Raw genomic sequence first — 26,723 nt, 5'->3', positions numbered from 1 at the left:
ATATGATTACGTTGCACTTCTCGTCACTGCTTTGCAAATTGAACAGCACAAAGTATAAAAAGTGATTCAGGTCTCACTGTAGGTATATTGCACTATGAAAAGGAACAGAAAATAGTTAAAGACGAATAGGGGATGTTACTGACGAAAATCTTGGTACTTTACCGTATTTAGGAGCTGAAGTTCTCTTTAGAGGGCCAGCAAGAGGGAGGGCAAGCGAATAAGTTCACAACAAAAGTTACTTTGGTTACTGCCAGCCACTTGTTGGAAATAGGCAAGTTAATGGAGCAAGGGAGAGGACATTCGTCCTCTGGTGCCGTCTGAGCAATTCTAAGAATGAGCATCTCTCTCCAAGGCCCTTTTATATCTTCGGGAATTATGTTTTTCCTCTTCTTAGGTGGCATTGTGATCGTGGCAGCATGGCTGCAGTTTCAAGATTCCAGAACACGTGTTCGGCCCACCAACTGACCTGCTTCGGGCAGTGATTAGCTCTGATCGGGTCCACACCTGGAATTTAAGGAATTCCGGCAGCATGTGGACAAGAAAGAGATTAAAGTGGTTTCCCCCAAAAGGCAGTGGTGAGAGAGGTTATAGAGGCGAATTTGCCTACGGTGAATCATACTAAAATAAATTAGTTAATTGCTTATTCATTTTTACTTTGACTTATTGCATGGAATATGGCATATGAGAGGATACTCTTGATAATATGTTCCATAGGGAAATACGTGCATCGTGAGAACGTGAATACGGGGGTTTATTGTATTATTATTATTATTATTATTATTATTATTATTATTATTATTATTATTATTATTATTATTATTATTATATATAATTGAAAGAAAATATAAACAAATATAGAGAGAAACTAAGAGGACTCTGTTCAAATGAAAAAAGTAGGTAATCAGTAGTTGAGGAATTAATCTGAATATACCATAACATCTGTGTATGGTGATTCCAAAATAATATTGTTGCCTTGGACTTCAAGCACCAACATACTAAAGCAGGTAAACAAGACACAAGTCAGGGATTGCCTGAAGTATTGGTTCTTGAGAAGTGAAATGATAAAGGTAAAGTTGAAGGAGCTCCAGAACAGAACACACCAAAGGGAAGAAAGCGGAATGCAGAATTCTGTGCAAGGTGGGGACAAAGGGATGCTTGAAAGAACCTTTAGTGCAATCTGTCATGTGCTGGGCATGAGACTCTATAATTTAGAGGTGATGTAGTTAAAAAAAATATTGATAGAAAACAATGTTTGAATGCTTGTCAAGGAAACTTAATGAATTAAGAGTAGACAAAAATAAGTGAGAACTGTGCATTGTAGGTGTCAAGTAAGTTATACACTTAACATTAAAATAAGCTATCATGGTAAGAGTTGCTGATAGACAAGTACTATAATTCAAGATTGAGCATTGATAAATAGAGAATAAGTGGAGGTTTAAGATTGAATCACTGATAAAACACAGTTAGAATAGGTATACTGAAATAAAGTTCATCAGGAGGAAAAGTAGATGAAAGAACAGAATCTAAAGAGTGCAACTCAAAAATGAACATATTTGCAGAATACATATGTTGGATTAAAATCTAGGCTGTAAATAATTTTATAGTGGAGGATGAGTTATGGTGCTTTGGAAATGAACAGAGATGCCAAGAGCATTGCATTGAAGATGTTTATATAGCAACAATGAGATTGGATGGGCATTATTAAAGATTTTCTCATATAAATCATATTTATGTTCCAAGATTAGAAATGTTTTGCTAGGATGCTGTCAGCTTGATGCCGTTTTGGTCTTGGGACCATGTAGTAGAAAACAGTGTCCACATCACAAGTAGAATGCAAGGGGGAATGTATAAATATTGAGGGACAAAGTAGTAGTATGCTGGTAGAAGAATTAACCAGGAAATTTGAATGAAGAGGTGTTAAAGATTTATAAGAATAGCAGAAAGTTGGATTTAAGTAGTGGTTGCACTAATAGTGGAAGGCTTAACCATTCTGCCAATGAATCAGACGTACTGTGAGACAAGTGATATATATTTGGTTTTGTCATTGTATGGAAAACTTTTTCTCATTTTGATTGTTTCATTGATTCCAAGTGATTTAAAAGCTTCATGGTAATAGAAAATTTAGAGGGTAGAAGTGGTCATTTCATTATCTCTCATTACCAAATGACTAGCCTGACATGGCCATTATATAAAAAAAGTTCCAAGAGAGGGGGTATATTTTTCAACCTTGTCAACTTGAGGTATGATATAATTAGTGATACAGGTACCAAAGCAACACAGTGAAAAATCTGGCACTTGTAGAGGGATGAAATTGGGTGAGAATGCAAGGAAAGCCTGCTTGACTTAGAAGTCATTAGCATCCCCAAGGGCGAAGATATTCTGTAGGATTAATTTCTAAAGTTGACAAATCTGTCATAGGTAGTTAATAATTGATAAATTAGCTTGTGCATTGTGTGGTGAGGTATTCAAAATAAAAAAAAACATTATATGGGTGAGAACTTAAGAGAGACTTATAGCAAAAATGAATGTTAAGAAAATGCACACCAAAGTTGGATAAAAAGAGAATTTTGGAGGAGAAATTTGAATTTCCTGAATTTTGAAAGTGTCATGAATCTTCCAACTGAAGGTCCTTTATCTCTATTAATTGTGATTTTATCTTGTGCTGCTTAGCATTTGTTATTGTAACGATTGTTTCAGATACTTGCTTTCAAGACATATGAAATCCCATAGTGAAGAAAGACCACATAAGTGTTCAGTTTGTGAGCGTGGATTCAAAACCTTGGCATCACTTCAGAATCATGTTAACACACATACTGGTATTAAGCCTCATCGTTGCAAGTTTTGTGAGAGTACTTTCACAACGTCAGGTATGAAATGTTTTCATGTTATTGTGCATTTATTTAGTCCCAGAGCAATTATAGCAACTCTTTACTGTAAAGCTTGGTAAGCTCTAGTACTATTTAAGCTCAGATCTTGTTTTGATACATTCCTTTGGCATAATTCAAGAATATTTACATTGTGTAGTTGTACTTGTCTTAAAAGTTTTAATTGTTCAGCTTTCTCTGACATGGTAATTAAGTAAAAAACTATCATTTAAGTTTAGTCTCCATAGCAGGTAGTGCTGCTATCAGTGTACCTCACACGGTGTGTCGTAGGCATTAGTTAAGGTTCTTTGTATTGTTCCTTCGGCTCTTAGCTGCATTTCCTCGTGACACTTTGAAAACGTTTTTACCCCCAATTTACCTTTCAGTGCTGAATGACCTCATAGGTCCCAGCATTTGGCCTTTTGTCTAACTTTTGTATTCCATTTCATTCAAGTTTAGTATATAGTTACAATCCCCTTTTATGTGAGACCATTAAACCTTAAAGATTAATTTGTTTATAATTTCAGGAGAGTTAGTCCGTCATGTCCGTTATATCCACACTCATGAAAAGCCACACAAATGTTCTGACTGTGATTACGCCAGTGTAGAGTTATCTAAATTGAAGAGACACATGAGATGTCACTCTGGTGAGAGGCCTTATCAGTGTCCTCACTGTACATATGCTAGTCCCGATACTTTCAAGCTCAAGAGGCACTTGAGAATACACACTGGCGAAAAACCATACGAGTGTGAGACATGCCATGCCCGATTCACCCAGTCAAATTCGTTAAAAGCTCATAAGTTAATACATACTGGTAAGTTATGCCTTGTTTTTATCTATTTGTAGTTTTTAAGTAATATAAGAAAAATTAGTTTTGCCATTGTTGGGGTATGTTGTTTAAACCAACTTGACTCAAATTTATACCCAGAGCAGAATTGAGATGCATCAAGTAAATCACTTAAGAATGTGGAAAAGCACATGCAAGGATAACCGGTTGATCATTAAAGTACTATTCATTCCCTGACTCCTATTGTTAACCAGTTTGTTCACATATTTGATTGTCGGGCTGATCATGATACTTTTAATATTTTTTTGGTAAAAAATTACTTGAATTTCAATTTTTCATTGAGCAATTGATTGTATTTTTGTTTATACCTATTTGAAAACCTCTGATGTTATATACATGTTGGTTCATATATTTCTTTTTAAGGTGTACTTTTTTATAAAGTGAGCTGGATTTGACAGTATATTTTGTCTTGATGTTCAACAATTTTGGATATATTGATAAAATGTACTGGCTTGGGTCACATCATACTGCAGCAGGGTATATAAGGACAAGATGATAAGGTAGTTTACCAGACCACAAAGTCTATTTTTGTAGACTTGCAGGGGTGACCCAAAGGATTCATTAAAACTTAGTTGAAGATTAGAGCAAGGAAATTTTCAAGTACATCAGCCAGGTTGTAATAGGGGAAATGTAAATAAAATCGAATCAACTCACCAAGGACTAAAGTGATGGTTCAAAGTCCTCTCAGTTCTGACTGTAGTTTGTTGCAAATTACTAGAAGTTAGTAATTTTGGTTATTAAACAAGAAAGACCTCTGTCATTTTAGTGCACAGATTCTTCCACATGACTAACATCAATAAACAAAACCTCTTTCAGTAAAGGCTAGGTAATAAAAAAATTTGGTACCTCTTCCTGGGATGTTTTGCAATATATATTTATATAGAAGGCAGTTCCACATATTGTCGGACCATCCGTGGGAAGTACAGTAGAATTTTGAAAATGGGGCTTAAGGTTCCCATTAATGAAAAATGTTAAACTTTCAGAAGAAATTTTCCCATACCAGGTTATATACAAAGACTGAGACAAGACAAAATGAGGCAATAATAAGGTGAAATTTTAAGGTTAAGAGGGCTTGTTTAGCATTAAAACATCAAATGCTCTATGTGTGTTTGAATTCTGACCCTTAGTTTATCATCTTTCCTTTGGGTACCTTTGCCTCATCATCCTACTGTGCTACATCTGCTTCCTAGATTCCCCTTTTTGTCGGCAGCTTTGACCCTTTTCATTGGAGTTAGAAGATCCCAGAGAAGTTAACTCTTATCTATCCCTTCCTAAATCTTCTCTGCTGGTCAGGGCCTGTCTTTGGAGAACCTAAAAGTCTGAGAGCCTTTTGAGTATCAAGTTTATTTCTGATGGTTCTTTTCTCATTCCATGATGTAGGTTCTTCTCACTATCAGAGCTGATTGCCTTTTTTCCTTTGTTATATCTGGTGAAGATGGTGGCACAAAGTTCTGAATCCTTTGGTGGATAGCTTCCAACTTTTCTTTGTAGACTAGGATTGGCGTACTGTGTATGGTGTACTTGCTATTCCGGACCTAGAGTACATGTTTGCTTGGCATGATACTTTTGGACTGTGGAAGATTTCCTCACTCCCTTGCCATGTTTCTAGCAGTGGCTGTCAAGGGATACTATGTTTATTGGAGACATCAGAAAATCAGTGTGTGCAAGTTACTGTAATTTTGGACTTAAGAAACTTTTCTTGCATGACTGTTCCTTAGCTCATGATAGTTTGTTGTGACTGGTCACAAACCTATGCTTTTGTAGATGGAGTACTCAGTGTAAAGTACGCTGCAGCTTTCTACTGACTTAAAAATGAAAAACATATGCACATTGAGTAGGCTTACCTGTGACCAGAGCTTGGGGTAGCTCACCCGTTTTGTTTTCACCTGTCTCAGCTTGCAGTTGTCTGTTGACGTTCATCTCGCATAGTTGAGATTTGCTTTTGTGTGTGTCATGTGTTCGTGCTCTTTCTTTGCTTTCGCTGCAGCATCTTGCCCTTCTCGTGCTGTTTATGCTTCGAGTGACCCTGTGCCCTAATGTTGCGCAGTGTAAATTTCTATTTAGTGTGGAAAGGAAGTTTTTGGTGTGATTTCCTTTGTTGGAGATAACCACATGTCCAGAGTGGTGTCTTCCCATGGAGCTTTATGAAATCCCACGACTTGAGGGGAAATTCCCTGGCTGGACCAGTTGGGAGTGGCTCTGACTTCCAGGATCCTTTGGTTCTGTTCTCTGCAGCTGGGCTTAGCTACATGGACTGTTCAAAGTTGGTGCAGTGAGGTTTGTTTCATACAGAGTAAGGCTAAACAAGGATAATTATCATTAATAGATCTCTGTGAGGGTAATTATCATTACTAGCTGTGTAGGATTTGTATGCTTAATGTCCAGTATGTAATAATAGTCTTAAACATTCTTTATTTTCATCAGGTAACAAACCTGTTTATGCTTGCGAGTTGTGTCCAACAACTTGTGGTCGTAAAACAGATCTCCGAATACATGTACAAAAACTTCATACGTCAGATACTCCATTGAAATGTAAAAAATGTGGAAAAGCCTTCCCAGATAGGTAAGTTTAGTGAATATTTGTGTATTGGGTCTTTTAATTTGTACGGTATATAAAATGTTTAGTTTGTGTAAAGAAGCTGTTAAACTGGGTGTTTTTATGTAGAACTATCCCATTCCTCCCACTCAGTGTAGTGTTGAGTGTTAAGACATTCATTAGTGTATTGTATTAACTGTGCCACCAAACAATATGATGTTTCTTTGTGGTGAAGAATTACTAAATAGGTAAAATCATTTCAAATTTTCATTCAGTAGGTATAGGGCTGAAGCACGAAAGATCTTGCAGGCTTAGGTCAGTTTTGATATATCATATAGTTGTTTATTACTTTTGATAAATATTACTTTGATTGGTATTTTTAAGGAAAAGATTTACACTATTCTAGATGTTACCAATAAGCTGAGATTATGTAAAACTGTTTGGTAGCCACAACATCATAATCCAACATAAACTGAAACACCTGAAAAGGAAAAGGCCTCACCTTGCAATTTACAGTGGGTCAGATTACACTGGTGCGGGAGCTTTTTAAGGAATCACCAGATGGGAAACGGGAAACTGTTCTCATTCCATGATGTAGCTTCTGTTGTCACAGCAGAATTCTGCGAAGTGTTTGTTTATAATTATTACCCAAAATATTCATTAGTAAAAATTTTGTTATATTCCTGGTTTCCTGCTCATGTAGGTATTAAAGGAAATGTAGTTAAAGGCTGCAACAAGTATAACTTGATCAAACAAAAATTCTCCAAAATGATTCTTACATCACTGAAATGCATTATAATGAATAAGTCACATGGTTAATGCGTTGAAACAGGTAACAAAGTAGTTTGAACCCAAACAGGTAACAAAGTAGTTTGAACCCTCAGTAAAATTATGGCAAACATCATTAAAAAAGAGAAAGAAATTTAGAACTGACATGTTGGTAACCACCCCTTGTGACTCAGTTTGTATTTGTAGAAAATGTAAAGCAGGAAAACATTGAGGACTTTTTTTGGGTGTGAATGCCCAAATCTTGGTTGACAGTGAATGAGAAGTACTGGACAAGTTTGTCATAACGAAAATATTGTCTTAGTCCTCAGCATTTAATGTCTATCCAGTTTTAAAGTTGTTACAAGGCTGTGATTAATTAAGAAATGATGGTTAAAGCAGTGTTTGTATGATAAATAAAGACCAGCCCTGTAAGAGCTAAATGAATTGTCTCTTTGGCATGGTTGAAGTATTTTAATCATCATCATCATCATCCAGTCAGTCAATCAATCTGTCAATCAATCACATGGCCTAGCCTCTTCCAGCGTGAGAATCTAATATACTCGTCAACCGGCTGCACCCCTGTTACTTCTCTAATTCTGTTATTTGATATCCTATCCCTCCAATTAATTCATAATATTCCTCTGAGTACCTTATTTTCAAATGCTAAGAATTTATTATCCGAAGTCACTGTACTGTACAATATAATAATAATAATCATAATCATAAGAAGCCATATTTCATGGAGAATCATCGTAGGTGCACCAATATACGTTAGTGTGATAAGAAATGCTGTCACTGCATAGCTCCACACACATCCTTGTTTTTTTCTGTAACCAACATTACAGTTCTTGGCTGCATCACTGAAGTCATTGAGTAATTAATGATTTTGCTTTCGTATTTAGCTTATATCCTGAAGCAGTTTTACAGTAAGGTTTGTAACATTTGTACTTTTACAATGAAGTTTGTAACATTTTGTTGTTTTGCATTCTAGGTATACTTTTAAGCAACACAATAAGTCTCATGAGGGTGAAAAATGTTTCAAATGTGATCTCTGCCCATATGCTTCAACGTCAGCAAGACATCTCGAGTCGCATATGTTAGTACACACTGAACAAAAACCATACCGATGCAACCAGTGTGACCAGGTGTGTTAGTATGCCATTTTGTGTTGATAGTCATGAGTTTTAAAATGTGGTAAATACAGTATAATTAGACTGAAATGTAAGGCTTTTTAAATTTTTGACAAATTTTGTTGTTAAGCCATGTTTTATTATAATTTGGTGTGGGCAGTTACTAGAAATGTATAAAAAGTTTTAACTTGTGAGATAACATGAAGGTGAAAAAGCAACAAAATGTAGTTCATGTCTCCCTTTTACTTTTCTAGGCCTTCCGTCAGAAACAGTTACTTAAGAGACATCAGAATCTTTATCATAATCCAACGTACATCCCTCCTATGCCAAGAGAAAAAACACAGGAGTGCCCCGAGTGTGGAAAAGCATTTAGGCATAAAGGTATATATTAGAATTATAAGAGCATTGAAACTAGTATTAATATGTTGAACTTATCTATTCTACAAGTTAATTGTATCATTTACTTAGTCTTATATAAATTACAAAGTATTTCTTTTCAAATATGTCTTAAAATTTGTCAGAGGTGGTAGACTAAGTGATAAAATGAAGTTAACATAAGTGAAGAAACATTTAAAAAGTGGACCAGACATCCTTCTCCTTTAAAGTGTTTCTCTGTCTTTTTGTTTGGGGGGCAGGGATAGTGGAGAAAGACTAGAAGTGTGTGCTAATTGTCTGATCTTGAATTATGACAAACACTTTCATAGTGAATAAAGTTAGGTTTTTCTGGAAATCCAGATCCCAAGGTGAAGAGTGTGAACTGATCAAACAAGTTGTCCATTAAGATCATGTGACAGACTGAGAGCAGCAGGTTTTTTACTGTAAAAGTAATGGTATTATTAGAGAGAGCAAAGAACAGCGGTTCTTGGGTGAAGTTGATGTTATAAGAGGTTGGTTGTTGATTAGTTGAAAGCTTTTGATTCAAGTATCTATCGAGAAAATTTGAAAGTGAAAAGTCTGTCATAAGAACTAGTTGTTACAAAGAGTAATTTATCTCATCACTGAAGTGCAGAGTGAAGTTCGTGGAGCACATGACAGAGCACACCTGACTTCCTTAAGGCAGATTTATTAGATGCATGACATGTTTCAAAACATGCTGCTCTTTGCATAAGACCAAATTTATTTCAGATGTGAGGTGGTTGATTTCTCGTTTTCAGACATTATTGCAAATCTAGTTGTATAAGATAAAAATGTAAGACGGACTTGGGTCTTGGGGTCTTTTCATGAAACCCTTCAGAAAGATCAGATCAGTATTCCTAGCATAAAACAAGTGAAGTGAGATTGTGATAAAGCATCCAAAGGAAGCTGAGAAGGAGAGACTGGTTTTTTTCATAGAGTCAAATATAAATTAACCCTTAATGGATGGGAATCCTCATATGAGTATGTTTTTGTTTGAATGAATTTAGCAGGAAAACTGTTCATAGCACTTCAGTGGACTATAAATGACAGCACGGGTGAGACATCGATCGGTATGCCCTTGAGATTTCATAAGGGGATGTACTGCCCCTCTGGAGCTCCAGGACGTCTTTTTATATATTTGCTCATAAATATATCCAGGGATTGCTGTTGGTTTTAGTTCTTATCTTTTATGATAGTATGTCAGCTATAATTGTAATTTTGCTAAGAAATATTAGAAAAAACATGTATACCTCACAAAAAGTTACTGCATCTCCCCATCTCAGTAAATCTCGTAAATATTTTACAACAAATATACTGTACTCAGAATTTGTTACCGATTTTAATTCTTATTTGTTATGATATTGTGTGAGCTGTAATTATAATTTTACAAAAGATAGAATAAATCATAAGAAAAAACATGCATAACTTGGTAAAATTAACATATTTTTACGAGTGTCTTGTAAAAAAGGCTCCAAACAGGATTGTAAATAGTCACTTTCAACTTCCCATGGAAGGTAGGGAAAAATTTTTAGAATTTTTTTTCTTACACCATTGATGTGTTTTTTTCTTAAATTGGCCAACCTTAAAGTTTACCCAGTCGGGGTGGGGTTTGCTTGATATATATTTGGCCTATCCTTTAAGGGTTAAAGGATGGAGCAAGAGGAAGTTGTTATGGATATAAAGTTAAGAAGTTGTGAAGTTACTAGTATTATAGTAAAATCACTCAAAACTGGCACCCTTGGGACCAAAGGGTTTCGGGTCTTTTAATTTGCTGGTTGCTCAAGAAAAATCCTAAAATGCCATACATGTACCCTGATCTGTCATTTGATCACTTGGCACAGCGGTTAACCAAACACACTCTTGGATGATGGATGCATGACAGACAAGTTTGGTTTCGCATCCATGATTCATGCCTTATGCTTGTAACTTCCTGTCATTTTGCCTGAATTGCCGGGAGATCAACAATACCTCCAGACAACTCAGTCAAGAAGCGGTGTCTAAAGGTCCATTTCTTTTGACTTAATAGCCCCTTCTGAAGTTTTGGGTGGGGGCCACCTAACATGCCGAGAGGTCTTGCGTTCCATCAGGTACAGATATCTTTGTTTCAGGGGATTGCCATGAAGGTGACATTAAGTTTACAAGTCCCTACTTATAATTTAATATTTTGATATTTTTTTCTTATTTTGTTTTTTTTTTTTTTTGTAGGTAATCTCATTAGGCATATGGCTATTCATGACCCTGATGCATCTGCTCAAGAAAAAGCACACGCCCTCAAGATTGGCAGGCAAAAACGATTACAATTAATAAATGGTCAACAGGTAGGTCACTTTAAACTATGGTTTGTGTTTCCTAATTGTAATTATCTGAGTATCAGGTTGTCTGGGTTTACATGACAATGATGAGACTGAGTAATTAAGTACTATTAATATAAACAAGTATGCCCAGTCCTCAAAAAATTTGGGTGTAAAGGTGTATGCCCAGTCCTCTGAAAAATTTGTATTTTTGTATCCATATTCAATGCCTAAGTTTGGGAAAATTTCATGGATGAGATATTATGTTGGTGTCTTACATCTTTGTTAGTTTTCTGTATTTCAATACAGGTATGAGGCATTCAGCATTAGAAGGGCCTCTTGCCACAAAAAAAATTTTTTGAGTTATAAGCCATCAAAGTTTTGGAAGTTCAACCTGCACCAATTTCTTTATTTTTCAAGATACAAAGTTGAAATTTGTATGATACGAAGTATTTGTGATCAGGAATAGAATAGTATGCATATAAAAATTAGAGTATTGGCCAGCTGATTAGGCAAAAAATGCCATTTTCAAAAGTTGTGGCGAGAGGCCCTTCTAATACTGAAATATTAAAAGTAGATTAAAGAGGTCTTTGAGTTGCATTTCTAGGTTCTTTTAGTTTGCCAATAAGGGGTTTGTTTGTAAGTTGATAGTGAAATAGATAACAAGGTAAAGTTAAGAGTTTAGATAGCAGTGTGAAAATTAAAGGGGATGGATGAAAAGTTAAAGGGAAAAAATCAGGCATCTTAGGCCAAGAAGAATGTCGCAAAGTGAAAGTGAACACTTGGTGTTGTCTAGTGTAGCATGCAAGGTATGCACTTGTATTTTCTGTTGGCAGTAATTTGAATGTAGAATGTCTCATGTCTTTCATATCAGGTATTTATGATACTTTTGAAGTGACTTCATAGTGTTTTGTAATTGATACAATGAAGGAATACTTGAAAATGGTATCGTAAGATTCTTGAAAATGCTTTATTTATGATCTGCAGGTTGAGATGTACACTGGAGATGTAGATGATGATGAAATTATGGCAGTAGAAGGACAAGATGGTAACCAGTATGTTGTGTTAGAAGTTATCCAGTTACAGGTAAGATTATTGTTTGGATTTATATGAGAGATTTTGAGTTTAGCTCTGTACAGGTAGTCGAGACCGCATTAGGTTCCGACAAGAGCAGTCGTAAGTCGATTTCACGAAGTCGACCAACCACATATGAACATGTATTCTGTACCTACTGCATATTATCCATCATATATTATAGCCTAAGTATGTACTGTATACTGTACTGTCTTTTTTTAGCATATTGAATACTGTAAATTTAATCATGTTTGAGCTGTCTTTTTATCCTTTTTACCATGTTCAAACACACATACATATATTACATATACATGTATGTATTTTTTTGTTTACATTTTCATAGACAACTGACTAGCCTACATATACATTTTATATTATCCCAAAAATGTGCATGTATAGTACCTATTATTACGTTTAGAATATGAAATCTTATCATGCTTGAATTCCTTGATTAATACTTACTTTTATTACTGTATTTAACGTTTTTATTGTAGGCATTCAAACCATCTGTCTGGTTTGTTTACATTTTCTTATCCGCCATTTGCATTGCCAATCGGCTACACATATGACGTATTATATACTTTTATTTATTTATAGGTTTGAATTAAATACATAATTTATTACATTTGATTTATTTGCAAAAATAGAAATACAAAATACATTACAAAATATGAATCTTTTACCATTTTCGAACAAAATTTTACTTCTGAAAACATTTGTACTGTTGCCAACACGTCTATGAACACAGTTTTATTTTCGGTAAATTATTTTTTCTTTATAAATTTCAGGCAAACTACAGTAATGCAGAGATAGATTTGATTTACAGTACAGCAAAAACATGAACATACAAAATAGAAATAAAAATTACGTAACATTTTAAATTTGAAAAAAAAAAAAAAAAAAATTATTGTCCACTGGTGGATGGCTGGGGATCGTCATCGGGTACATGGTCGCACCCGGTAGATGGGGCCGGGTAGACGGAGGTGTTATTTTCATAAACATGCTTAGTTTTGTCTGAATGGTTCGTTTTTTTTCTCTTCATAAATTTTATGGACGACATCAAGGACCATGCGTTCAATTCTTGAAAATCTTTCAATATTTGGATCCATTCCTTCAAAATGAGCTAGAAGTTTATTTAACTGTGATAAACCTTCTGCTAAGCCTTTGGTCGTGAACATTCTTTGTGGTTCCTCCTCCTCATCCGCCATTTCTGCTGCTGCTTCTCTCCTTTCTTCTTCTGCCACCTTTTCCTCTTCCAGCGCAATCAGATCTTCAGTTGTTAGTTCTTCCGACTCTTTGTCAAGCAATTCTCGATTTCTTCCATTTCACATTCTAACGATAGATCTTTGGCTAATTTCACAATTTTTTACTGAATCATTTCTAGTTCATTCTCACTATCAAACCCATCAAAAGTATTCACATAGCGTTTAGCGCAATTCTTCCAAACACCGTTCATACATTTCTTCGTCACAGCTTCCCATGCCGCAGCGATGTTCTTGATGCATTTAAGAACATCGTATTTTTTCCAAAAATCGCGTAAAGATACATCAGGATCAGCATCTGTAGCAGATATTGCTTGGGTAAAGGTGGTTTTTAGATAATTTGCCTTAAAGGCAGCAATAGCTCCTTGGTCCATAGGTTGGATGAGAGGAGTTGTATTGGGTGGTAAAAATACCACTTTCACGTTGGGATGGAGATCGGCTAGATGAGGTGGATGCCCGGGTGCGTTATCCAAAAGAAGTAACACCTTGAATGGAACAGTGTTTTCCAAACAATATTCACGAACCTGGGGAATAAAGCAGTTTAAGAACCAGTCTTGAAAAAGTGCTTGAGTCATCCATGCCTTTTGTTAGACCGATAGTAGACTGGTAGCGTATGCCTATTCACATTTTTGAAGGCTCGCGGGTTTTCGGAATGGTAAATCAAAAATGGCTTAAGCTTAAACCAGCGATGTTACCACCAAGCAACAAAGTCAGCCTATCTTTAGAGGCCTTAAATCCTGGCATAGATTTCTCCTCTTGGTAAATGTAGGAGCGTTCTGGCATTCGCTTCCCAAAATAAGCCACTCTCATCAACATTAAAAATTTGTTCTGGTAAATAGCCTTCTTCTACAATGATTTCATCCAAACTTTCAACGAACTTTTTCGCACCTTCCTCATCTGCACTCGCTGCTTCCCAGTGATTCTGACATTATGCAATTGAAATCTGTTCTTAAACCGTTTGAACCAACCTGTACTTACTGAAAATTCTTGATTATATTCTTCTCCAGCACGCTCCTTCAACGTCTTAAAAATACTTAAAGCTTTCATTTGCAGTATGTGAAGGCTTAATGGGACACGTTTCTGAGTTGGCTTTCAATCCACACATTTAATAGTTTTTCCATTTCGTGTATGGGTCCACTTCGTTGTTTCGTTATCACTGTTGATCTCATAGGTGCTGAACCCTTCACTGCTTCACGAATCCGTTCTTTATCCTTCAAAATTGTCGACACAGTAGAATGCGATAATTGAAGATCACGCGCTATTACATTCACTTTCTTCCCCCCTTCAAACTGCTTTATCACTTTCAGTTTTGTGTCCAGATCAATAGCTTTTCTTGCTTTCTTAGCAGGATTGGAAATTGAGGAAGATTTTCTTTTTGAAGACATCTTTGATTGGGGTTTGGAGCACACAAACAATGTCTTTCGGTAATAATGTGCAGTATGTAACGACACAAACACACTGAATGCTGCCGAGAGCTGAGCATCTCTCGGAGATGAGTGCGCTGCCGGTAGTGGGAAAAAGTATCGTACGCGCGCTCGACGTATTTTAGCAAAATATAAAATTAAATATTAATATATATTATTATATTGTCGTAGCCGTCGTAAAGTCGATCAGTCGTAAGTCGCATAGGTCGTAAGTCGACATTTACTACCTGTATTCTATTTCCATAACCAGCTTACACTAATAATACACTTGTTTGCAGTAAGGTTATGTAGGTATTATAACTGATTTTTACAAGCTTAAAGTGAAATTCATCTTAAAAACTGTATTGTTTAACCCTTAAACGCCTATTGGACGTATCATACGTCGACTAAAATTGTCTGTTGGGTGCCGAGTGGATGTACCGTACGTCGACTACAAAAAATTTCAACCTTCGGTCAACTTTGACTCGACCGAAATGGTCGAAAAACGCAATTGTAAGCTAAAACTCTTACATTCTAGTAATATTCAATCATGTACCTTCATTTTGCAACAAATTGGAAGTCTCTAGCACAATATTTCGATTTATGGTGAATTTTTGAAAAATTTTTTCTTACGCACGGCAGTAACTCAGCGAAAAATTTCATAAATTCTTTCGTCATTTTGTCGTAATTTTTGCACTGTTCTATATTAGCCGTTACATAAAGTTTTATATATGAAAGTGTGCGCAATTTCATGTACAATACAACAAAATACAACCCATGGTTGTAGCTTTTATCAGTTTGGAAATATTTTCATATAAACCACGATAACTGCCAAAATTTCAAGCTTCGTCAACTTTGACTCGACCGAAATGGTCAAAAAACGCAATTTTAAGCTAAAACTCTTACGATCTGGTAATATTCAATCATTTACCTTCATTTTGCAACCAATTGGAAGTCTCTAGCACAATATTTCGATTTATGGTGAATTTTGAAAAAACTTTTCCTTACATCTGCGCCAGAAATTCTTTCAATCACGTTGTCGTAATGTTTGCACTGTTTTATATTAGTCGTTACATAAAGTTTTATATATGGAAATGTGCGTAATTTCATGTAGAATATAACAGAAAATAACTCATGGTTGTAGCTTTTATCAGTTTTGAAATATTTTCGTATAAATCACGATAACTGCCAAAATTTCAAGCTTCGGTCAACTTTAACTCGACCGAAATGGTAAAGAAACGCAATTAGAAGCTAAAACTCTTACATTCTAATAATATTCAATCATGTACCTTCATTTTGCAACAAATTGGAAGTCTCTAGCACAATATTTCGATTTATGGTGAATTTCTGAAAAAAAATTTTTTTTCCTTACATCTCGCCATGAAACTCGGGCGAACATCTCAGAAATTCTTTCATCATGTTGTCGTAATGTTTGCATCCTTTTACATTAGTCGTTACATAAACTTTTATATATGAAAATGTGCGCAATTTCATGTAGAATACAACAGATAATAGCTCATGGTTGTAGCTTTTATCAGTTTTGAAATATTTTCACATAAATCACGATAACTGCCAAAATTTCAACCTTCAGTCAACTTTAACTCGACCGAAATGGTCAAAAAACGCAATTGTAAGCTAAAACTCTTACATTCTAGTAATATTCAATCGTTTAACTTTATTTTGCAATAAATTGGAAGTCTCTAGCACAATATTTCGATTTATGGTGAATTTTTTAAAAAAACATTTTCCTTACGTCTGCGCGGTAACTCGGCCAAACATCTCAGAAATTCTTTCGTCTCGTTGTCGTAATATTTGCACCACTTTATATTAGTCGTTACATAAAGTTTTATATATGAAAATGTGTGCAATTTCATGTACAATACAACAAAAAATACTCATGGTTGTAGCTTTTATCAGTTTTGAAATATTTCCATATAAATCACGATAAATAGAAAAAATTCGACTTTCGGTCAACTTTAACTCGACCGAAATGGTCGAAAACTGCAATTGTAAGCTAAAACACTTACATTCTAGTAATATTCAATCAATTAGCTTCATTTTTCAACAAACGGGAAGTCTCTAGCACAATATTTCGATTTATGGTGAATTTTTGAAAAAAACATTTTTTTACATCCGAGCGTTACGAATTCATGCAACATTTTGTGATAATATTTTCTCTGTGTTGCTTTGATCGTTTTAAAATTTGTTATATACCAAAATCATCGCAATTTAGTGTACAATACAACTAAAAAAAATTAACTCATTAGCTTTAACCGTTTTGCTTACAGCGCGATTTGTATACAATTATATACAATTTTTTTTTTTTTGCTGTCATATATTCCAATATTTATATATGATAATGATATTTTTTTTCATTTCTGATGGTTGCATACTAAACTTCAGGCAATGACAAAAAAATTGAGCCAAAAATGAACTCTTAATCTTAAAAACTAAGCGTGCTGTGATTTTTTGAAAAAAACTTTTTTCCGCTTCGGCGCTAACTCACCGAACGCCGCCGGGATACGGGAGACGTTTTTGTAAATAGGGCTTCGGCGTTAAAGGGTTAATTGACATTTACATAGAGGTGAGTTTTGCTGTGTGGTCAATAATTGTAATTCATTCTTCAGAATACTGCTGTAACGAATATTGTTATTCAGAAGATGAACCCTATTCATATGGAACAAGCCCATACAGGCCTTTTGACTTGAAATTCAAGCTTCCAAAGAATATAGTGTTCACTAGAAAGAAGTAACAGAAGGTAATGGGAAATACAGAAAGAGATCACTTTTTAGAAAAGCAAGAAATTAATAATTGAAAAAATAAAAATGTAAGTAAATTATTAAAATACAGTACAAGGAGAATTGTATTAGGGTAGTAATGTATTGCATCTTCGCTTGAAATTCTGCAGTTTCAATTGCACGACATCCTTAGGCAGGCTGTTCCACAGTCCAACAGAGAGGAATAAAGGACCTGTGGAACTGAGAAGTTCGACAGTGGGGCACATTTACTTTATATTGTTGCTGCTATTCAGTGAATCTGGCTGCTTTCAGCAGGAAGAGGGGATCAGGGATCAATTGTGAATGTTGAAGATCTCTGTTAAAAATTGACAAACAAGAGACCATCCGTCGATGGTCAAGTCATAACTACTAATATTAGGAAACAGAAACCTACCACCACAAACCACTATCTAAAAAAATCTCTGGCAGAAGCAGACATTCACGCTGGAGAACAATATTCTAGTGACGGATGGACAAATGACATAAAACAGGTTCCCTGACTTTTTGTGGCATTTGCTGAAACTTTCATTAGGTGTTTCTCAAACGTAAGATGCTAGTCAAAAGTTACACCTATAATAGTTAAAGCTTCAGACTTATACACTCCAGTCCCATCCACCTGAAGGGGAGGATGGGGTGGAAAATCTGCTCGAGATCTAATCAACAGTGTTTTCATTTTACTAGAGTTCAGCCTCATACCCCACTGACTGCACCATTCACTGATCTGGTCTGTCCCAGTTGAGACTGAGGGAAGCTTCATTTCTCATAAGTGGAGACTGTATTACACTCACAAGTGTTGCATCATCTGCATACTGAACAATCTTGTTTTCTAGGCCAATGACCATATCATTTGTATACACTAAAAATAACAGTGGACCAAGAACACGAACCTGTGGAACTCCAGACACAGTAGGTCTTGGTCCACTAAAGATCCCATAAACAGCAACTTGCTGAAGCCTACCTGTAGGAAATCTGAAGTAATCATGTATCCACCCACTCGAAGATTTTGAAATACATGAATAAGTGGCTTGTGATTTACTAAATCAAAAGCAGAACTAAAATCTTTTTGAATTACACTCCACTCAAAACACTTATCAAGGTTCTCTTGAAAATTGCATGTAAAGCCTCAAAGAGCATCCCGGGTATTTAACTGCTTCTCGTACAGTATGCTTATTGACTATCAGCTAACAATCCTTTAGATTCCACATACTTATATATTGGCTAAAAATAAGTTCTTCTGCAACTTTGGAGAGCCGAGAGAGAAGAGAAATTGGCCTATAGTTACTGCAGTCTTCAGATATGCCATTCTTTGGAACAGGCACCACATTACTAAGCTTGCACTCATCTGGAAAGATACTGCATTGACATAAAAATCTATAGAATCTACTAATCTTGGGAGACAATACGCTAGAAACTTTTTTTAAAAAGAAAGGGAGGAAACCATCAGTACCTTCTCCACCCCAGCTATCAATATCATCAAGAATTTTCTTAACATCCCTAGAACAGGGATGACAAGTATCATGGAGAGGGACATCCTGAGCTGACTGCTTAGCTTCAAAAGATCGATGAAGCAGTTCAGCCTTTTCCTTAGGATCGGCAACCAATCTACCATTATCTGTTAGTAGTGGTGGAATGTAATATGAATATGACCCAAAAATAGATGATGCCAATCTGGTCTGCCACAGATGAGGCTGAGTAATTCCATCAAGTTTCCTCTTCAAGGAATTATTGTAATTCTCTCAGCTGTATGATAAGGTCTGTTCACAAAACAGCAATACTCAAAAAAACTGGTGTACAGTAAATCCCCCGTATTCGTGGGGGATGCGTACCACCCCCCAACCCCCCCGAATAGCTAAAACCCGCGAATACTTAGAACCCTTCTAAAAACACTTAGAACTGCCTATTTTGATAGTTCAAACACACAAAAAAACTAAAAATACTTATACAGGTATTATCCTACTTATGATGGGGTTAGGTTCCAAAGAAACCCATCGTTTGTTGAAAAAAACATACCTTGAATATAGCCTAGCCTACACTAGGATATTTGGTACCATGTAACCATATATGGTAGACTAGCCTACACTATAAAATAACTATACATACACGGTATATTAGCTATTATATTAATATCAGCTAATTATGGAGGTTCATGCAGAGTGACATGATAATTTAATACAAAGAGAAATTGAATAACAAAGAAGAATTAGCTTAGCCTACATTATGGTATATCATATACATACTGTATATGGTAGCCTATCCTACATTTTACTGTACAGTACTCTATATTAACATATCGTATTATACAAACATCAACATAGCGAATATGCATCTTTTCCATGGATCTTTTAAAATGTTATGCTTTAATTCACTGTATCCAATAATTTGTATATATTCTTATATTGCTTTTGTATTATAAATTGCGATCATAGCAGTCAATGTTTTGGTTTGGAAATCATTTACGTGGTGTTTATTTCGCCGTATTTAACTCAGTTCAGAGCGCTTTTCTTGCTTCTAGTTAGCGTAAATGAATCTCTAAATACTTTATTTATAGGGCAAGGTTATTTTTTATTATACAAAGTGTTTTGAAGTCGAAATATAACTGAAATACATCTCGTGAAATTAATTTAGCTATTTTTTCGTTAATAGATGATGTTGGCCGTATGGGGGCGTTTGTTTTGTGTAAAAAAAAAAATCAAGCTTTGCTTTTTCACTTGATTTCATAATAGAGCTTTATGTATTTATCGCTTATTGGCGTAAAAATAGCAGTAATGTGTTCTTTCATGCCCAGTGTTTTGAAAAAAAAATTTAATTATGGTCCGCTAGTCATTAGCAGCTTGAACATTGTTTTCTCAGCTTCAGCTACAACTTGCATAAAGTTAGTAGTATATTTCCTTGCTGAACTTTTTTATCCATACTGAATAAGGGTACTGTATAATATAAAAATATATATCAGTCCTATTCTATATAACGTCATTTGTACTATAACCCACGGTAATTGTGTATTACTGTACAATGGTTGTAATACAAGCAAAACAGCTGTTGTTATCCGATTCGGTGATAAGCAAAAACACAGTTTCTCGGTTGTTTGTTTATGGCTGCATGTTTACGTTATAACTTACTAACAATACTTCTATCATTCTCTTTTACTTTTTTGACTAGAAGATGGGATAAAGAGATGGAGGAAAAGAAGTTTGTCTAGTGTAATTTGGTGTCTCTCTCACTGCCTGATTGTACGCTGCTGCCTGCGCCCACAAGAAAATTAAAAATATTTTCAAAATATGTTGTATCGGCATTAATTGCTTACCCCATTGCAAAATTGAATTATCGTAACTTGAGCACTACCTGAGTATTTTAATAGTTTTATCACAAAAAGTGCATATATCATGAAAATGAGATGAAAATACAGTAATTAGTGAATATTTCTCAGTGAAAAATACCGTGAATGGGTGAATTTTCAGCGAATAATGATATGTTCCATAGAGAAATCTCATAAAAGGCGAGATCATGGGGGTTTACTGTAATTGTCATTTGAACAGTATAGTCTCCATGTGTTGAATTTGGTCTGTGTGTCAAGGCAACTTGTCTACATGTATCATCAAACCATGGCTGGTCATTTGCCCAGAATTTGATGACCTTACTAGAGACACCTTATTAAAATAGCCATAGGCATCTGCATTTCATTAACTTCTTGGGACCAGGATGTGATATAGTATATGAAATGTTAAGTGCCTGACAAGCTTCAGCAGTGCAATCCCAATTCGCTGTAGATTTCAGCCAGACTGTTTTTCCAATGGTGGCATTAGGAATATACTGATTGACAGATATGTCCATTTCAGTGGTGCAATGATCAGAAGTGCCTATATATTTGCAGACCTTGGACTTGACAATAGCTGGAACATCTGTGAATATGAGGTCTAATCTGTTACCAGAAATGTGCTAGGGTTCCTCAATTAGCCAGACAAAATTGGAGGATACACAGAACTCAAGCAGGTTGCCCATTTTGATCTGCGGAATTTGATTTTAGCCACTCGCTGTGCTTTGCATTAGTCTCCACAAATAACAAATGAAGCTTCTGAATCCTGTGACAGAACCATACCAATCTTCTCCAAGAGACAGTCACATGTAGAATTGTCGATAATTGGATTGCAGTAAACAGCTGAAAATTTTAAAACAAAGAACTTCAAGGCAACTACACTCAAAATTTTTTATGATAAATAGGTAGACCTGGCTTATTTTATACAGCCATACTTTGTGGGATGTTACAACAATAAATAAAGTCAGGGCAACCAAACCTTGGGATTAAGAACTCAACCTTTGACTTGTTACACATCAAATCGTAGTCATGTGCCCAACTCTGGAGATTAAGAAAATTTGGCCCTAAGCCCCGAATTTTGGAGTAAAGTACTTTGTAATTTTTCTTACTGTAATGAGTGACAGGTCTAGGGTTCAGCTCAATTTCTCCCTAAAGAATTAAAATTAACAGCATATGATCAGTAGCAGAACTAATAAATAGACTCTGCTAACAATAGTAACATGTAAAAATCAACAGAACAGTAAACAGTAATACCATCAGCAACAACAGTATTTACATTTACAAAAATTCTGTTGAAAGTATAAGTAGACCTGACCATATGTCACTGAAAAATGTGCCAGAAACAACTGGTGGACAGGGTAGGGCTGGCGCACCTTGTAAGGCAAATAAAACCGCCAAGTTTATCACAACTACTGTAACCAAAAAAGTAATTTTTAATGAGAACCATTTCAGAAATTACAAGATTTCATACTGTGCTGTTCAGCTTCTGTTTTGTTTTTTATTTATTTTTTTTTTTTTTTATAGAAGTATTACCATTTCAAGTCTTGATTTATGGATGCCATTAGAGTATCATGGTAAAATCTTGCTGGAGGTGCTGGTCTACTATGTGGTGTAATCTGGGACATCTTGTATACAACCAAGTCATAAATTTTTTTTCCACTGTGATCCCAGCTTTCTGTGAAGATTTTAAGTATTTTCATAAAAACAATAAATGACTAAAATTATTTGTGATTAAACATATAAGCTCATGTATCAGTAGTGACTCCCTCAACTCATTAGACTTTTTTACTTGACAGTGTGATGCATTATGCAAATGAATCTCATTTAATTGAAATGCAAGTGCAAAGTTTTGGCTGTAAACTTAGATGTAGGATATCTTGAATGTTCAGATGTAGGTCTTTATTAATTGTCAGATTCGTTTTTTAATTAGAGGGGCTCCTGTTTTTTTTTTTGAATTTGGTTATTTGTATTGCAAGAGGTGACTGACTGTGGTGAAAACGACCAGATTTTGTCTTGAAGTGTTTTGACATCACAGTAATACACCCTGTATCTTTTCAGGATGGCGAAGGCCATGTGATGATGTCCGATGGAATGCATGTTACAGATGCCTCTCTTGATGGCAGTGAAGTGGATGGAGTTTTAGGCACATCCTCGCTTATGGTGCCAGAGACAATAACAGGTGACACCATAGTTACAGATCCTTCTCTTTTAGAGCTTCAGCACCACAAAAAGGTTTTGAAAACTGAAGTAAGTGCAGAAGCCAAAAAGGAAGCTCAAAAGGAGATGGAGACTTGCTTTGGTTTTGATGACGAAGACGAAGGACAAATTCATCTAGAATTTGGAGAATAGATATTTTGGAGAAATGCTTAGGACTCGGAAATCATAAATGTTCTAGCTAGATTTTTATTAACCTAATTTTTAATTTTATGACTGTGCTGTGATTTTGTTCTGTAACCTCTTTCTACTCTGTGGATGTGGTTGACGAAAAAGAATACAAGGGAGAAGAGTTGACACGTCAAGTATACCTGAATATGATGAATGGTATATATTCTTGTAAAAACATTTTTAACATGATACAATTGTTAATTTTGCTGTGGAAGTATATCAGCACTTAGTACATTAATTGTTATACATTTGTCTTGCACTTCGTGGTTTGATGCTCAAAAACATTTTGTAGTGTGATGTCAGGAGTGAGATTAGAATAACTTTTTATTACCCAAGTTAAATAAAAAATTAATTAATAATGTCAGAAATATTTAAACGGTACTACCTAAAATCTTTTATGTAACTTTATTCTTTTAGTAGTTCTTATTGCATGGCTCTTAATTGTAGTGATGACAATTGGCTCAAGATATTGAGGTTTTGAAGATGTTAGCCTCCTATAAATTACTGTGAAATCCCCATATTTAGGTAGAAGTATCAAAGTAGTGGTCTGCACTTGTTTGAAGACCTTCGTAATGTGCAAAGAGGATTACAGTGGTAATGTTTGCTTTGTTAACTTTTATTATTTGTCATCAGGGTTTTAAATAATAAAGTGAGCTGTAGATATTAAAGTACATGAAATCTAACTGTCATGTATTACAAGTTGAGATTAATTGCAAAGTATCAGCATTAATTCCATATAAGGTCTTCCTCTCGTGTCAGTTGCTCATTTGTTTAAAAAAAATTTTGGTGTTATGTTTATTGTCCAAAAATGGGAATATATTTCATTTTGTTTAAAAAGTTGGATGAAATTGTACAGTATTTTATATTAATCAGGTAATCGTGCTACACTAGAAGCTAAGTGTATCAAAAATGTCTGTGGCTAAGTGTAATACTTAGTAACTTTTCATTGAGGGTCACGTGCATATTGTGTTGTACCATATAGTGGCAGCCAGTTAAGGAATAAAATCTCTTGTTTACTGGGATATGGCTGCAATACATAGGAATTAGTGGCACCTTATATATCAGTTTCAGGACAAAAACTTTTCCGGCCACTCTAACATGTTTTACACCTTCAAATTTTATAAGAAAATGTTGAAAATTTCAATTCCTTCTCTTCCTATACTAATTGTTTTACACATGAAATGTGTAAAAAAAAAAAACTGTCCTTAAAAATAGGGCAAAATTCAACCTTGCAGATATAAAAAAATATTTTATAATCAGCCAAGTCTAGGCATATTGCATGTGGATTTTTTTTAAATTTTAAACATGAGGGAATAGTAAGAGCTTCAAGTAATATGACTTATTTTGAGAGGTTATCAAATATGGTCCTTTTGTAGGGAAAGGGCTGGGAACCTCCATAACTAGAGGAGGATAAATTGTGATGAAATGTGTTTTGTGGACGGGTGCATGCGGCTACTATTTCTTTTCCCGGATTCCTTTCTTTGACTGGCTGCCCCCTTTAGGGTACTAGTGGTAATTATTTTACTTATGTAAATTTTTTTTCAAGTTTTTTATGTACTGTGGGATGTACAGGAACTAACATTGTATGCTCATGGCATTTTTTTTATATATGATATATGAAGGTCAAGATTATGCATGTATGAAGGTAAAGAACTTGAAATTTTTTAACAGTATCAAACTGCAACAGAAGTATCAGCCAAGTTATAAATTGTCAGCAGAGAAGAGGGGAGATATGCTAAATGCTGAGAACAGAACTAGTGGATCCCTATCCTGAAACTGGGAGCTGGTTAGTAGCGCTTTGCTGTAGTGTAAGGTTTTGGTTATAAATGCATGTACTGTTCCCATTGAAATACTAGTTAATTGACCAGGGATTTTAGTCTCATTGTATGGCATCAAACTACAAATAGGAAAATTCCTTAGCTTACGTAATTGAATAATTTGTTCCCTATATCTGTCAATTTTTTTGTCACAGTTATAACTAATTTTAATGGTTTTCAAATTTTTCATGCTGCTATTTTGTGGAATACATTTTTTTATATTCTCTTTTTGTAATGAACAGAAATATTGGTATCTGCTGTCAGCTTATGTAGCATTACTGCCTGATAGTCTAAACTAGGTAGCTGCAGCCAAGTCTTTTCAACAAACAAATGTGCTGCTGTGAGCTTTCCCTCTTTTCCTCCCACAACTTGTCTTCAGGTTACTCTTTAGTCAAAGTTTACAGACCGTTTTAGGTTCTGTTACTTAGAAAGCCAAAACCAATTTGTAACTCGTGATATTTGCCTCTGTGAGGCCTTCTGTGATACATTCAGAGACTAAGTCCTGTGTTGAAGTTCTCCGTTGACTTAGGCATGATATAGTCTCAGGGTATCCACTGTTATTGTTATTTGTAAATATAATATTTAAATACATATGTTATCTGTCACCTTGCTAGGATTAGAGAATTGGAGGGAAGCAATTTGACTATTCTTTGGCTTATTTTACATATTTTATGACTTACATTTAACATATCTTGAAATGTCAACAATTAATTGTTCCTACTTGCATACAAACTAATGCCTTTTACAGTATATATGGGTATCCGTCAGCTTGTGCTAAGGGATGGTTATTGAATTTGGTAATGAGGTGGTTATGGGGGAGGGGGGGCAAGTCGGGGAATACTCCTCACTCGCCTACCATTTCATAGTACTCTTTCTTTGGCCATCTTCCACAATAGAAGTTTGCTGCTTTATTTTTGCCTGTTGAATATTTTGATGTGTATATTTGGCTTTGTTTTTCTTGTTAATATTGCAGGGGGAAAGCATGCCCTCATGTTTTCTCTTTAATATTATATTAAGTGCTCTGGTTGGCCTTCCTCTCAGTGGGAGGTATAGTAAGAAATGGATGGACTGGAAAGTTCAGGGTAGACTTCGTGAAAGGTGTTTCATCTGAGGAAGAGAGGGCCAAGTTAACCCTTAATGGATGGCAGGGCTCTTATGATCCCCAATAAGTGTGTATCAAACTCCCCGGTTCAGCTTGTAGAGCACCGTCCTTTTGCACCATAATATTTGAATGAGTTTTACACAAAAATGATCGTATCACGGGAATGGCCATTAATGACTTCTGACAACTCTTATGCCAACACACACCCAGTCTAGGATATGAGGGAGATGAGTGTGGCTTGAGTTTTTGTGGGGTGTACGACGTCTTCCTGTCCCAGTACATCTTGTATATGTTTGCCCGTAAATATACTGAGGGATTGCTGTTGGCCTTGGTTCTTATATTTTACAATAGTATATCAGCTATAATTGTAATTAATGGTAATATTAGGAAGAGTATGTATACTGTAATTCACTACAAGGTACTGCATCTCCCCATCCCAGTACATCTTGTAAATATTGTACTATAAATATACCCTGAAATCATTAGTGATTTTAGTTTTCATTTTTTATATTATGCAAGCTGTAATTGTAATTTTACAAAAAAAAATTATCTTAATTGTAATAGTTAGTTAGTTATAAATGATTTGTTTAACCAGACCTCTGAACTCTTTTAGGGTTCTTCTCGGGCTGGGATTGTAATAAAAAAAAATAGAACATGTATAGCATCCTAAAATTAGCATATTTTTACAAGTGTCTTGTAAAAGTGACTCCACACGGTGTTGGAAATATTTACTTTCAAGTCCCATGGAGGGCACAGAAAG

General features: G+C 35.2%; 1 protein-coding gene across 2 annotated transcripts in view; it reads left to right on the top strand.

The window, feature by feature from the left end:
* Positions 1 to 25,450, top strand: part of LOC136841825 (transcriptional repressor CTCF-like) — a 35,535-nt gene extending 10,085 nt beyond the window's left edge. For both annotated transcript variants that reach the window (XM_067109186.1, XM_067109185.1), the window contains exons 7-14: positions 2,698 to 2,867; positions 3,392 to 3,679; positions 6,137 to 6,275; positions 8,008 to 8,161; positions 8,401 to 8,527; positions 10,748 to 10,860; positions 11,821 to 11,919; positions 22,718 to 25,450. In XM_067109186.1, coding sequence (XP_066965287.1) covers positions 2,698 to 2,867; positions 3,392 to 3,679; positions 6,137 to 6,275; positions 8,008 to 8,161; positions 8,401 to 8,527; positions 10,748 to 10,860; positions 11,821 to 11,919; positions 22,718 to 23,008 — 1,381 coding nt within the window. In that variant the 3' untranslated portion in view covers positions 23,009 to 25,450. The remainder of the gene's footprint in view (positions 1 to 2,697; positions 2,868 to 3,391; positions 3,680 to 6,136; positions 6,276 to 8,007; positions 8,162 to 8,400; positions 8,528 to 10,747; positions 10,861 to 11,820; positions 11,920 to 22,717) is intronic.
* The last annotated feature ends 1,273 nt before the right edge of the window (positions 25,451 to 26,723 follow it).

Source organism: Macrobrachium rosenbergii, chromosome 9, assembly GCF_040412425.1.
Source record: "Macrobrachium rosenbergii isolate ZJJX-2024 chromosome 9, ASM4041242v1, whole genome shotgun sequence".
Lineage (NCBI taxonomy): Eukaryota > Metazoa > Arthropoda > Malacostraca > Decapoda > Palaemonidae > Macrobrachium > Macrobrachium rosenbergii.
Note: the sequence above shows the minus strand (reverse complement) of the source record. Positions and strands in the feature narration are given on the sequence as shown.